Here is a 15,365-nt window from a genome sequence, read left to right on the forward strand (position 1 = left end):
TCCCAGCCTCTCCTGCTCTCGTCCAGGCTTAGCTATCAAAGGTCTTGGAGTCCTCCTTGCCCAGGAAGACCTCATGATTGTACAGGAAGCTGTGCTTGTCCTCTGGTGGCAACTGGCCCTGCTCTGAATCTGGACAAACCATGTGCTCCTTGCTCATCATGCTCTTGGCCCTGAACGCCAGGACCAGTGCCAGCAGCAGCCCATGGAGTGTCCCAGGCTGATAACATGCACCACAGTTGCGATCAAAGGGAGGCAGCAGGGAAGTAGGAACTCAGAGCACCTTAGCCTCTGTCCATCCAGAGAGGGCTTTTTTTACATTTCCAATGTTATCCCTTTTACTGGTTTCCCATCCAAAAAACCCATTATAACACGCCTCCCCCTTCTACTATGAGGGTCTTACCACACCCACCCAAACATCCAGGTCTACCTGCCTCCCTGTTCGGGTTTCCCCTACACTGGGGCATCAAGCCTTGACAAGACCAAGGGCTTCTCCTCCCATTTGTGCCCAAGAAGGCCATCCTCTTCTACATATGCAGCTGTAGCCATGAGTCTGTCCATGTGTACTCTTTCGATGGTGGTTTTGGCCCTGGGAGCTCTGGGTGTTTCTTAGTGTTGTTCTTATGGGGCTGTAAACCCCTTCAGCTCCCTCAATCCTTTCTCTTACTCCTCCATTGGGGACCCTGCTCTCAGCTGAATGGTTGGCCGCAAGCATCTGCCTCTGTATTTGTCATGCTCTTTACCCCACTCTTTTGAGCAGATCACCACAGAGCAACGAAGATGTATTGTCTTGGAGTGATGATGTATAGACAAATAGATGATTTCTTAATTCCTAATGATGGTTCTATAAGAATTCTTAAAATTAGATTAGTAATTTTAAGCTTTTATAATAGGACTGCTATTATGTTCTTTCTGGTAATCAAAATTGCATTGAGAACCCTGCCATTCTTAAAGGGTAATGAGTGAATTGCTTCTGCAATACCAAGCAGGCATCTACAAATTAGAGCCCATTCTAAGAGGGTATTAACCAATTAACCAAGGTTCATAAAAAGAGAACCAATGATTTACTATAGGTGAAAGGACTGAACATAAATAATTGACTGGATTTGCCTATAGGTAATTTCACTTATTCTTTTCTCATAAAAATTACAGCTTTTACTCTCCATGAACTTGCAGAGCCAGTAACAGATGGTGACAGTTTATCCTGATGATTACTCTTCACAGATATGCATGTAAACATTCTCTGTCGTAAACTGATTATCCAACTTATGATTTGAATTCCTGTGCAAACTTGTGGTGAACTTTTCACCATGTGATGCTGTGTTCAGAAAGATATACAAATGCTGCGGACAAAGAGAGAGAAAGCTTTTTAGACAGAACTGAACAGAACAGAACAGAACTGAAGAAGAACTTAGAAGTAAAGGCATAGCGTTGAGAGTAAGGCATTGAGAGTAAGGAAATCATTGTGTGATAAGAGCAAGAGGAAAGGAGATAAGAAGAAGAGAGCAAGGAGAACCTTTAAAGCTAAACTTTATGGAGGCAAACTTTTGTAGAAATTTTAGGAAAACTGAAGAACTTAGAAATAAAGGTTAAAATCACTGCTCTTCACCCTTCAGCCTGGCTCACTGCTAGCCTCTGCTCTTCAGTCAGGTTCACTGGCTAGCCTCTGCTCTTCAGCTTGGCTCACTGGCTAGCCTCTGCTCTTCAGCCTGGCTCAGTGGCTAGCCTCTGCTCTTCAGTCAGGCTCACTGGCTAGCCTCTGCTCTTCACTCAGGCTCACTGGCTAGCCTCTGCTCTTCAGTCAGTCTCACTGGCTAGCCTCTGCTCTTCACTCAGGCTCACTGTCTATCCTGTCCTCTTCAGCTTGGCTCATTGGCCTATGGAGCCCTAGCACATCGCTTAACCATCTGCTCATGACTGCCTGACCACAATGACAACCTGACTGCCCTGACTTCTTAAAGTCGTCCTCTGGAAAGAGCACAAGAAACCAAAGAGAAAAACCACAGGGACCTTTTCCAATGGGCTTTTTTCAACCTTAAGTACTTTCCTTATTTCTTTAAAAAAGTGAAATATAATTCCTGTAATTCATATGGCCAAGAGAGCTGTGCAGTAGTCATTGCTTTATGGAATTTGGTCCTAATTCAAAAGATTCCTTTATTCTATTACGACGTTATCTGTATGTTGTAAGATGTATCTTTGGAAAACACAACACCAAATTCCTAAAATCTAGATGTTTTAAGACGTCAGCTCATGGACAAACATAACTGCTTACCTATCTAGACTGGCCTTTTTTGCTATACTGCAGGTGCAATCAATTTTCCACATTACTTCCATGATTTTCAAGAATGATTAAGAGAAAAATAAGTTGAACATAATGGCCAGAAAGGGGATTCTGTCAAGTTGTCTTGTGTGGGACTAGATACCAAGCTATGACTGGTAAGCCTAAAATCACCTGTTCCCGAAACTGACAGAACTTACAGAAAATACATACTTTCTTATCATTCCTCTGCCCCGATGGTCAGAGATTTATTGAGCACCTACTACGATCCTAGCACTGTGCATCTAAGGGTGTAATGGTTAATCAAAAACTTAATAAAAAGCTTAATTAAGGAATAAAGAAAAATGAACCATAATTTTGAAACTCAGAATTCAATATAGGCAAAACCACCATTTCTTTTTTTTTTATTAACTTGAGTATTTCTTATATACATTTCGAGTGTTATTCCCTTTCCCAGTTTCCGGGCAAATTTCCCCCTCCCCCCTCCCCTTCTTAATGGGTGTTCCCCTCCCCATCCTCCCCCCTTGCTGCCCTCCCCCCAACATTCTAGTTCACTGGTGGTTCAGTCTTAGCAGGACCCAGGGCTTCCCCTTCCACTGGTGCTCTTACTAGGATATTCATTGCTACCTATGAGGTCAGAGTCCAGGGTCAGTCCATGTATATAGTCGTTAGGTAGTGGCTTAGTCCCTGGAAGCTGTGGTTGCTTGGCATTGTTGTACATATGGGGTCTCGAGCCCCTTCAAGCTCTTCCACTTCTTTCTCCGATTCCTTCAACGGGCATACTATTCTCAATTCAGTGGTTTGCTGCTGGCATACGCCTCTGTGTTTGCTGTATTCTGTCTGTGTCTATCAGGAGAGATCTACATCCCACTCCTGTCGGCGTGCACTTCTTTGCTTCATCCATCTTGTCTAATTGGATGGCTGTATATGCATGGGCCACATGTGGGGCAGGCTCTGAATGGGTGTTCCTTCTGTGTCTGTTTTAATCTTTGCCTCTCTATTCCCTGCCAAGGGTATTCTTGTTCCCCTTTTAAAGAAGGAGTGATGCATTCACATTTTGATCATCCGTCTTGAGTTTCATTTGTTCTAGGCATCTAGGGTAATTCGAGCATTTGGGCTAATAGCCACTTATCAATGAGTGCATACCATGTGTGTTTTTCTGTGATTGGGTTACCTCACTCAGGATGATATTTTCCAGTTCCGAACATTTGCCTGCGAATTTCATAAAGTCATTGTTTTTGATAGCTGAGTAATATTCCATTGTGTAGATGTACCACATTTTCTGTATCCATTCCTCTGTTGAAGGGCATCTGGGTTCTTTCCAGGTCCTGGCTATTATAAATAAGGCTGCTATGAACATAATGGAGCATGTGACTTTTTTATATGTTGGGGCATCTTGTGGTTATATGCCCAAGAGAGGTATAGCTGGATCCTCAGGCAGTTCAATGTCCAATTTTCTGAGGAACCTCCAGACTGATTTCCAGAATGGTTGTACCAGTCTGCAATCCCACCAACAATGGAGGAGTGTTCCTCTTTCTCTGCATCCTAGCCAGCATCTGCTGTCACCTGAGTTTTTGATCTTAGCCATTCTCACTGGTGTGAGGTGAAATCTCAGGGTTGTTTTGATTTGCATTTCCCTTATGACTAAAGATGTTGAACATTTCTTTAGGTGTTTCTCAGCCATTCGGCATTCCTCAGCTGTGAATTTTTGTTTAGCTCTGAACCTGCTGCAGGCTTTTGTGGTGTCTCCATCCCGGCCCTCTGCTGGCAGTCCCGGTCATTGTATGTTGTCCCCAGCATTAGCCAGAGCAATCAGACAACAGGAGGAGGTCAAAGGGATACAGATTGGAAAGGAAGAAGTCAAAATATAACTATTGCAGAGGATAGGATAGTATATATGAGACACCCCAAAAGTTACACCAGAGAACTCCTAAGTCTGATAAACAACTTCAGCAAAGTGGCTGGGTATAAAATTAACTCAAACAAATCAGTAGACTTCCTCTACACAAAAGATAAACAAGCTGAGAAAGAAATTAAGGAAATGACACCTTTCATAATAGTCTCAAATTATACAAAAATACCTCAGTGTGACTTTTATGAAGCAAGTGAAAGATCTGTGTGACAAGAACTTCCAGTATCTGAAGAAAGAAATTGAAGGTCTCAGAAGATGGAAAGATCTCCCATGCTCATGGCTTGACAGGATGAAGATAGTAAAAATGGCCATTTTTCCAAAAGTGACCTACAGATTGAAAGCAACCCCCATCAAAATGCCAAATCAATTGTTCATAGGGTTAGAAGAAATAATTTGCAAATTCATTTGGAATAACAAGGAAGGCAGGATAGCTAAAACTATCCTCAACAATAGAGGACTTCCCTGGGAATCACCATCCATGAACTCAAGCAGTTTACAGAGCATTAGTGATAAAAACTGTATGGTATTGGTACAGAGACAGGAAGATAGACCAGTGGAATAGAACTGCAGACACAGAAATGAACCAGCACACCTATGGTCACTTGGTTTTCGACAAAGGAGACAAAAGCATCCAGTAGAAAAAAGATAGCATTTTCAGCAAATGGTGCTGGTTCCACTGGAGGTCAGCATATGGAAGAGTCCAAATCATCCCCTTCTTATTGCCCTGGACAAAGCTTAAGTCCAGGTGGATCAAGGACCTCTACATCAAACGAGATACACTCAATCTATAGAAGCAAAAGTGGGGAAGCATCTTGAACACAAGGACACTGGAAAAAATTTCCTGAGCAAAACATGAATGGCTTATGCTCTACGATCAAGAGTAGTCAAATGGGACCTCATAAAGGTACAAAGCTTCTGTAAGGCAAAGGACACTGTGGTTAGGACAAAACACAAAACAACAGATTGAGAAAAGACCTTTATCAATCCTACAACTGATCGAGGGTTAATATCCAAAATTTAGAAAGAACTCATGAAGTTGGACAGTTGGAATGTAGGGAGACTAATAACCCTATTAAAAATTGTGGTTCAGAGCTGAACAAAGAATTCACAGCTGAGGAATATGAAGTCACTGAGAAGCATCAAAAGAAATGTTTAACATCTTTAGTTATAAGGGAAATGGAAATCAAAAAAACCCCGAAATTCCTCCTCACACCAGTCTGAATGGCTAAGATAAAACACTCAGGTGACAGAAGATACTTGCAGGGATTTGAGAAGGAGGAACACTCCTCCATTGTTGGTGAGATTGCAGACTGGTACAACCATTCTGGATATCAGTCTGGAGGTTCCTCAGAAAATTAAACATTGCACTAGCTGAGGCCCAGCTATACCTCTCTTGCACATATACCCAAAAGATGCTCCAACATACAACAACGCACACCCTCCACTATGTTCATAGCAGCCTTATTAATAATAGTCATAAAATGAAAAGATCCCAGATGCCCTTCAACAGAGGAATGGAAACAGAAAGTGTGGTACATCTACACAATGGAGTACTACAGAGGTATCAAAAACAATGACTTCATGAATTTCATAGGCAAGGAGAATGAACTAAGACATATCATCCTGAGTGAGGTAACCCAATCTCAGAAACACACACATGGTATGCACTCATTGATAAGTGGATATTAGCCCAAAGGCTCAAATTCTCCAAGATTCACAGACCAAATCAAATTCAGGAAGGATGACCAAAATGCTGATTCTTCACTCCTTCCTTTAAAGGAGAAGAAGAATCCCTATTGAAGGGATAGGGATGCAAAGTTTAGAACAGAGCCTGGAGGAATGGCCATTCAGAGTCTACCCCATGAGTGGCCTATACATATACAGCCTTCAAACTAGAAAAGGTGGATGAAGCTAAGAAGCACAGGTTGACAGGAACTGGATATAGATGTCTCCTGAGAGGCACAGCCAGATCATGTCAAATACAGTGGCAAATGCTAGCAGCAAACCATTGACCTGAGAACTGGACTTCAGTTGGAGGAATTAGAGAAAGATTGAAAGAGCTGAAGGGACTTGCAACCCCATAAGGACAACCATGCCTGCCAACCGGAGTTCCCAGTGACTAAACCAGTACCAATCACTATACAGGGACTGTGCCATGGCCTCATCTGCATGTGTATCAGAGGTTGGTCTTCTTGGGCACAAATGGAATGAGCAGCCCTTGGTCCTGCCTAGGATGGGAAAGTGGATGGCTGGTGAAGGGAATACCTTATAGAAGAGGGGGAGGGCGATGGTATTCAGACTTATTTCTGGAAAACAAGGAAGGAATAACATTTGACTTCGAAATGAAAGATATCCAACTAAAAATCAACAACAACAAAATGGTGTTTAGAGCTTCAAATAAAAAAGTCACAATCAGGAAACACAGAATTGTATTCCTCTGGTTTTCTTCAAATATGCTCAGGGCCCAGGTAGGTTCTGGGCCCAGGCTGAACCAAGCAGGTTCCTGCCGCTGACTGCTCCTCTATTCCTGTTTCCAGAGGCATCATGCAGATTAATATTGGGCCAGAGATGTGGGCAGAGATGGGCAGAAGTGGCTTTCTGTCCTGTGGTCTCAGGATTATCTGCATTCCTGGGTGTTCAACACTCTCTGCCCCGGGATTTGGGTGCAGGATTCCCGATTGCTTTAAAATCCCTTATACCATGTTTATATGTCCTGGGAGATATTACAGAAAAATTAATGTTTATCCCATTAATTTGTTCAACATGTTCATCCACAGAGTATAATTTAGAGGTAACTATATATTTGACAGCAAGCATACACAGTGGGTACGATATGCATGATGAACTGGAAATTCACAGAGTTGGAAACACAGTGAACAGTGACTGTATAATTGCCTTTGAATCTCAGTAAGACTGATGCACAGTGCCCATGAGAATGCAGAGATTGATCCCTCCCTGATAGCTGTGGGACTTCAGATGTTGACATTAGTGATCAATAAAGAAGGTTCTTAAAAGTGAAGAGTTTGAGATTACCCCTTTATTCACCAGAATACATCCAATTTACTTGATAGTAACCAGATGAAGGTAGTCAATATATACAGTCTATATCCTTATCAAAATAGAAAAGCAAATGAACAAAACAACAACACATAAATAACAAATCTTCAAATGAATAGAAGGAAAACCGAATAACCAAAATAATCAAAACTCAAGCAAACTTTAAATAGAGGAATTGCGCTGAGCATTCTTTTGCTGCTCCTTTTGCAGAATTGGCTTATAGCCTGTGGCTTGCCTTGGAGACATAGTAGACAAGCAGTTACTGATGGTAATAATATTTTCAAGAGAAGTGGAAGTAGGTCTGTTTTGTTGGAGTGGGGGTATTAAGGAAAAAGCCTACCAATACTGAGTATAAATGATATTACAGACTTTGTTTCATAGTCTTTCCAATGTTGTGAACTGATCTCCATGAAACTTTTCTGGATGACCCATCAGGACAAGTACAAATTTACACGTGCACAGTCTTTCTGGATGACCAGCAGCTCTTGATTGATGTGCATCAACACTTCTCTGAGTTCCTCCAAAAGTGTACACTTGCTGGAGAGAGCTGAGGTGAAAGTAAGGCCTATTCAATCCAAAGAAGTTAAACTAAAGGAGGAAAATGCAGTCCACAATTGCTATGGACATTACAGATGAGATGCAATAGTGCTGTATTTGCTGTGCACACTTAGTTCTCCTCCTGTAGCACTTCTCTCCAAGGGAGATCTTGTCCTGGTCTGTGTCATGTTCGAGTTTCTGCTGGAGAATTTCAGACCTAGCAGAGCAAGGGAATAAAGGTTTAGTGAGTGGTTGTCAATTCAGCTCTCCCTCTTACATCAGCTCTGTTCAGTTGGACAATCCAGCATGACCTGTCAGCTGAGGTCAGTCCCTGCATCCCCAAGTGTCATAGAGTACCTGGGCTTGGATTTATATCTCAGCTTTTCAAACTGCTAGAATTTGAACTGTGGATTATGCACTGTACTGGGGTTAAGAGAAAAATGAGCATATTTTGTCACTGGTCCAGGTTTATTATATTGAATAATAACATTGTAGCTGGGTCTGAATCTGAGTTCAAGAATGGTATGAGCAACCTAGAATACCATGTGGATTCCTTCTGGAGAACATGTCCAGAAATGTGGTGAAAGTTCTGATTATGTTAGCACTGAAGGAACCTGCCTATGTTCAATTTGTAACCACTGAATCTGCAAATACACAGAGAAGCCATCTCATTTCAAATCCATTCTCACTGAACAGATCCTGTAATCACTGAGAATGTGCTCACAGCAAATCCTCACAGCATACACAAGGAACAGTAAAGTTTATTGTGATGGAGATACATAACAGCACCCCTGTAAGACTATGCTTATTGTAATGCATTTTGTGAGACAGCAGAAGAAAAAATGTTCTCAGACCTTATCAGAGAGTTAACAGGAAGAAAGAAGTACAAAATACAAAGAAATCCTGAGGATTATACATATCCTGTCATGGACAAAATTTACATAAACTGTACCAGAACAATACTCTGGGTAGTTCTTTAGGTGACTGAAGGTGAAAACCTTGTCAGTGGTCAGCCATCCAAAAAGGATAGTTATATAGGGACAGGAAATCCAATTGGCTTCTTCGTCTGTGTTCCTGCCTGATCTCAAAAATATCAGAATGCTTCTACAATGTTCCTCCCAAGCCACTTTCCTGGTTGATCGGTTCTTTCTGCTTCAGAATGTCCTGCATTCTTTCCTCTAATCCTTCCTTATTCTGGTCATCAGATGAGTGTACTGTCAATGGAAGCATGCATGCATGTGTGCACACACAAATACACACACAGACACACAGACACAGTAATACGAACTCGCAAACACACAAGCCATTTGTGTTTACACAATATAAACATAGTACATTGCAGTGTTTACTTTCCCTTTTAATGCTTAATATAATGATTCCCCAGGATACTTTGCAGGCCTAAAAACAAATGTTGAGTGGGTTATGAACATAGTGGTCATAGCCTATAGACAGCTCAGTCAGTGATGTGCTGTCCTCCCATGAACCGACATAGAATCAGGGTTCTTTCCCTATTACCAATCTGGCTTAGCAAGTTCCCAAGGCTGTGTAGAGCAGTCTTGTTTCCCAGCACATGATCATATGTTGGCGGTGGACTAGACACCTGTTGTTGTTCACTGTTTCAGACTTTCCCCATAGAGTACAGCTTCCTCTAATAGGAGCTCTCTTTACCTTAGCCTGAGTGACTTCATGCCCAAAGCTATGCCCCAGAATCGTAGGAAATCTCCATAACCAGGATCCAAATGAACAATGTTTCTACCTCTTATGTGATTGTGTCACAGATATTTGGAGTAAATAAATAAATGCTTACATGGATTATCTCACACTGAGTCATAATCCATTGAAAGGCTCCAACCTCTCATACAGTTTCCCTCCTTGGACCACTAAAACCCAGATGTGCTCTAGTTGCACACCTATTCTTTTCTCTGGGATCTCCAGGTCAACTAAGACTTCTGTTCCACTTAAAGAACATGGCTTCTCACAGGCCTTTCTGATCGTCCACTAACAGACCCGTCTGAATTTCATCATTTCTCCTGACTCCATTAAGGCTGAAATTAACTGAGAGAAAATGATGTTGATTGACAGCACTTGCAGAATGCTACACAGATAACATTGGGGAGCGCTTTAGATTATCTGTGCACCTAAAGGGGCTCCTGAAACTGCCCTGTTCTTGCACCACACCATAGCTATGGGGCTTTTGCTGGATGACGATACAACTCCAAGCAACTCAAATTCTCAATGAATAAAATCCAAGCCAAACTCCCAGCGGAAACTGTAGTATGCCAAGGTAGCTGGAAAGAAATGGTAGCAGGCAATGTGGAAAGCAACCTTGGAGAAGACACAGTGAGTGACACAACCTTCCAGTGTGCTTTCACCATTCACAAAGAACAGAGAAGGATCATAAATCAATGGATTTTATAAAGCAGCCCCCCTTACCTCCATGTACTCCATTCCTTTGAGGTGCTCCAAAGGATTTTGATGCAGACCAGTCATTTCTCCCTAATCACTTGAAAATCTAACTTTACACGTGTTTTGGGTTCTTTTGCTGTACAGAGCTAGGTGGAGATTCCAAGTGATTGGGGTGCTATATTTGATATTCATGGAGGCAAAGTGAACTCTTAGATTCTTTTTCTCATGAAACAGGGCAATAGAGACTCACCTGTGCAATTATGCACAGGGAAACACACACACACACACACACACACATACACACACACACACACACACACACAAAAGAACCCATACTAGAGACACTTGGAAAATCATCCAGAATTAAACCCACAACATGAGCATAAATATGCTGAGCCACAGCTGGTACACACAAACACACACACACACATACACACACTCACACATACACACACACACACACACACACACAAAAGAACCCATACTAGAGACACTTGGAAAATCATCCAGAATTAAACCCACAACATGAGCATAAATATGCTGAGCCACAGCTGGTACACACAAACACACACACACACATACACACACTCACACATACACACACTCACACACACAGAGTCACATATAAACACCCTAACACACACTCACAGACACACTCACACACACTCACACACACATACACACATACACACACTCACACACACATACACCCACTCACACACATACTCTATCACACACCCATACAGACACACACACAAACAAGCACAAACAGACACACACATACACACACACACACACACACACACACACACACACACACACACACACACACCAAAAATCGCAAGTCGGCAGAAAACAATGAAGATCCCATCATACTGGAGGAACAACATAATATAGACTATTCAAAGCAGGTATTTTAAGAGAGAATCACTACTCAGCCATTTTTCCTGAAAGGAACAAAAAGGCCTAGATAGCACTCTTCTTGATGAGAATGGGGGTAGATAACTCTGTTCTTGAAGTCTCAAATCTCTCATGCCAATTGTCAGGTTTTGAGAACACCTTTCCACATCCCTGCTTTTCCAAGCATCTACAGAGTATAAGGTCAAGAAATGAACTCTCCAGCAACACTCGAACAAAACAGGACTGACATGCTGCTACTCTTTCTCTGTCAGGTACCATGATTTAGGAAGCATGAAGAGATGGTCTTGATATACAGGGAAAATGGTGGAGAAAGAACAAATCCACCAAAAGATGACAATGACAACCATTTCTTTGGCATTTCCACCAGGCTCTCCTCCTTCTAAACTATTTAGTTCCTGGAATCTCACAGGACCCCTGCAAAGAAAATGGGCTCTGGGCTTTTGCTTCATCCCTCAAAGCCCTGCTCTAGTCTAAAGAGGGTCTCCCACATAGCACCCTCCATACATAATGGCATGTAGTGCTGTGCTGTGTGATCAACCTATCTCCCTTAATAAACTGCAGATTCTCAAGGAGCAGGAGCATTTGCTTTCCAAACACACAGTTTCTTGAAGAGGGGCTATCTCCACAGAAAGCCTTGTAAACCATCACATGAATGAACACTTGGATGAGACCTAGGTCAGGACATAGATCCCTCAATAGACAGCTACATTGGTTGTCTATGTTTATGGTAAGACATGAGGACAGCCTGACCCTGAGTCCTAACCCTACCTGCTGTTGCTTGGCACTGGGGTCACAGATGTTCATTCTGGCCTCTTCACAGAGCCTCTTTGCCTCCACAGAGGATGCTGGCAGTTCAGTCTGCTCCACCAGCAGTTTTCTCTTCTCATTCAGCAAAAACTGTATATTGTTCTTCAATTGAGCTTGTTCATGCAGGAGCTGGGAGTGCCTCACACTGAACCACAAACAAAAAATGGTAAATCCGTGCCAGCTTCTATTTGCCTGTCACTCTTGCCAGTACAATCATCCCTTTAAGGGTCCTCATCCCCAGAAGTCCCCAGACTAGAGCCACACTATACAAGTTAGCACCAATTAGAGGAAGTCAAATCCAGAGGACACATTCCCTGTGAATGAAAGTACTTCTGAAAATCCTGACACTAAGACGGTTTATATAAATCAAGGTAGAAGAAATGGACCATAAGGGAGCTCATATGTCCATAGTATGCTGAAACCATCTGCAAGTAGAGGTCAAATCCCCTCTGAGGGAGGATAGAAGACCCAATAGCTATATAGTCTTTCCATGTGTTTCTAATGGATTACAGATCTTTAAATCTCCTCTCAGAGTCCTAGAGATTCAGAGTTGATTGATATTCCCATCATGGTGCAAACCTTTTCTATCTAGAGGATCCTTAATGGGGAAAATAACAATTGGAGGGTCTTCTATACCCTTCACATGTAGGACAACTGAGTCCAAGAGCTACAAATCTAAGACCCTTGCCAGGAGGCAGGCTTCTTGTTAAGAGGCATACACCATGGAACCAGAGCCCTGACTTTTGTTCAAAGTCATACAGGACAGAAGCATTCCCTGCCTAGTGCTGGGTTCTCATCTCTGTCAGCGACTCACCGGTAGGAACTGTTCACTTGTATGAGCTCCTTGTACCTCTCCATGGCATCACTTATTGAGTTGGTCATCATTTGCATAGCCATCATTCTCATCTCATGTTCGGATTGAAGTACTGGCAATTCGACATCCAGCCTGGGTTAGGTCATGGCCAAAGGAACAAATAATGTTTTGAACTCATGATTTCAGAATTAGGTGAAATGTAAATAAAAAATATATAATAAAAAAGTTCAAATTCAAGGAATGGTGGAAGGGAAGAAATTGGCAAAGTCAAAAACCAGACCAAAACCCAACAGTGAGACTCAATCCACAGAAAATATTTCCATGTAAATAAGCAAATTTTGTTTTGAAATAAGGACTCCTTAAAATCCTGGGGAGATATGGTTCTGCAAAGACTTACTATATAGGAGTGGGCAGAGCCTGAGACCTGCCTCTTTGGAATAACAACTGTCAAGAATTTATTCCCACAGTGACCCTTTCTAGGTCACAATAAACCATCACTGGATAGTTAAATAAATAAAAAACTAACGATCAAAGCAGGTAAAAAAAATAGGTGAAATCAGACTGTTCTCTCAATTACTTAAACCCAGTATATAGCACATACTTGCTCCTTTGAAGTAGTTGTACTGATTAAACTTATTATCCTGGGCACAGGAGAACAGAGCCACGGTACCAATTGGAGGGACCTGACCTTCAAGAGCTGGCCAGGTGAGCATGATGGAATTGACTAGTTCAGGAAGAAGATTCCTCCAGTCTGGGCCACAGCTCTGGGCCCAAGAGAAAGCTGTGATGACATTTCTCTTGTTTTGAAAGCAGGTATACTCAATCCTTGGTTTCTATTGTTACATGAATTCTCAGAGTGCATAACTAAGTTTGACAGGGAAGAGGATTTATAGCACCTCCTACCCTCAGGAGAGTCCTGGGTGCCACCAAGGTATACAGAAGGAGCAAAGTGCTCTGTTGATCAATGTGGGCCTCCATGTACTCATCACTATCATGACCTGCAAAGTGTTGATCAAACAAATCCTCAGACCCCATCAAAGGTCCCAGACGTCCTGATCCTGAGTAAACACCACATATACTTCCACATACATACATACCAACCCATATCCAAACACATTTAGAATGCCAACTACATGCATGGAGGTGCCATAGAATCAGTGTATAATGAACAAATTCAGAGGAAAGAGTGATGACGTGCAGGCATTTCTTTCACTCCCACAGTTGCAGCAAGTGTGACCAGGTCCTTCTAGCTGCTGACAGAACCAATGCTAATCCAAGAGGCTCAGGGTCAAGTACAAAAGAGGTTGACCTTAAACACACAGCACCTAGCTTATCTCACAAGGTAATGCATGCCAAGTCTCCTTAAAATCCAGGATGAGAGGTGAAACTCTCTCGTGCTATGAGGAAATCTCGGGTTAGCAGAAAGAGAGCACAAGAATGTGAACAGGTTACTGGGCATAATGACTACCTGTGGTCCCACTCATCATAGATATAAAGATCCAGGATTTGATAAAGTTCATCCCTCTCGAATTGACACTTCTGGATTTCAAATTTGAGTTCCTCCAGTTCCTTTAGACACTCCTCTTGCTGACTGATGACATTTTGGGATGATGCCTTCCTACCAAAACCTGTAGATAGATAAACCCAAGTGAATTTGCATATTTGATGGCCCACTGGCAGAAAAGATCATTCTGAATCCGAAAAGGAGGTTCAGGAAGGGGAAATAGTAGAGACTGGGTGAATCCCTGGAAGAGCAGAAAAGCTTTCTTAAAGGTGGATTTTTAAGCTATGTCCCTCTTCCCAACCTCTAATGCCATACACGTGCCACATTCACTATTACAGGACCCCTCACCCTGAAAAGTATAACCTGACTGATACATAAACATCTGGGACAATGTTATCTCATATCAGATGTGGTGCAGTCAATCCTGGAGTTCATAATGCTTAGCACCATCAAGCTCTAATCATCTGTGTTGCAGCCCAAAGTGTCTGAGAACTCAATTCATGACTAGGGGTGCATCCTTCCTTGTTCTCGCCATCAGAGACTTATGTAACCTACAGTAATCTAGAGGATGAAGTCCTTCAACTCCCAACCATGGATGGTCACATTGTTAATCTCACAGTGCCTCCTCCTGCCATTCATTGACACTCACATTTAAAAAGCTTCAAGAAAAGACACTGAAGGCTTACCACTTTCTGGCTTTCTCTCAAATTAAAGATTAGGAACTCCTGACTCTTGGTTTGCCTTTGAGAAATCCCAAGGCTCCTGCTTGTAAGGCCTAGTACTAGAAGGCACATCTCAAACCTACCTCCTTGAGGATGTTCCCCAACTCTGCCCAGGACTCACCAAGCCTTCCCCAGAATGATTTCCTCCTTCCTGTTTCACTAGAGAGGGGGTCAGCTTCCCTCTGACCTGGTGTGGTCTCTCCTTGATCTCCCCTTTCCTTCCGAAATAGCCTGAGCAGCTGGCGAAACATGCCTGCTTGTGAACCCAAAGGGAACTGAAGTAATATCCCAAAGGCAGTTGGTTTCACCACAACACTGGTGACATCACTGAAGATTCTAGGGATCTCTTAGATACAATAGAGTGTCCAGTGAAGGGCTTACTGATGATGTCACTGGAAAGTTCTATGGCC

The 15,365-nt window shown here is 42.4% G+C and overlaps 2 protein-coding genes across 2 annotated transcripts in view; both read right to left on the minus strand.

Annotated features, from left to right (window-relative positions):
* The window catches only part of LOC148003521 (uncharacterized), a 73,516-nt gene that overhangs the window by 50,006 nt on the left and 8,145 nt on the right, over positions 1-15,365 (minus strand). The window lies entirely within an intron of this gene.
* LOC148003522 (disks large homolog 5-like) lies at positions 7,205-15,289 on the minus strand. The gene is made up of 5 exons (XM_087568859.1): positions 15,077-15,289; positions 14,198-14,357; positions 12,730-12,861; positions 11,877-12,060; positions 7,205-7,998 (listed from the first exon to the last, which is right to left on the minus strand). The coding sequence occupies exons 1-5, from the start codon at positions 15,204-15,206 to the stop codon at positions 7,993-7,995; spliced, it is 612 nt and encodes a 203-aa protein (XP_087424985.1). The 5' UTR covers positions 15,207-15,289; the 3' UTR covers positions 7,205-7,992.

This window comes from Rattus norvegicus, chromosome 9 (assembly GCF_021556685.1).
Source record: "Rattus norvegicus strain SHRSP/BbbUtx chromosome 9, alternate assembly SHRSP_T2T, whole genome shotgun sequence".
NCBI classification, from domain to species: domain Eukaryota; kingdom Metazoa; phylum Chordata; class Mammalia; order Rodentia; family Muridae; genus Rattus; species Rattus norvegicus.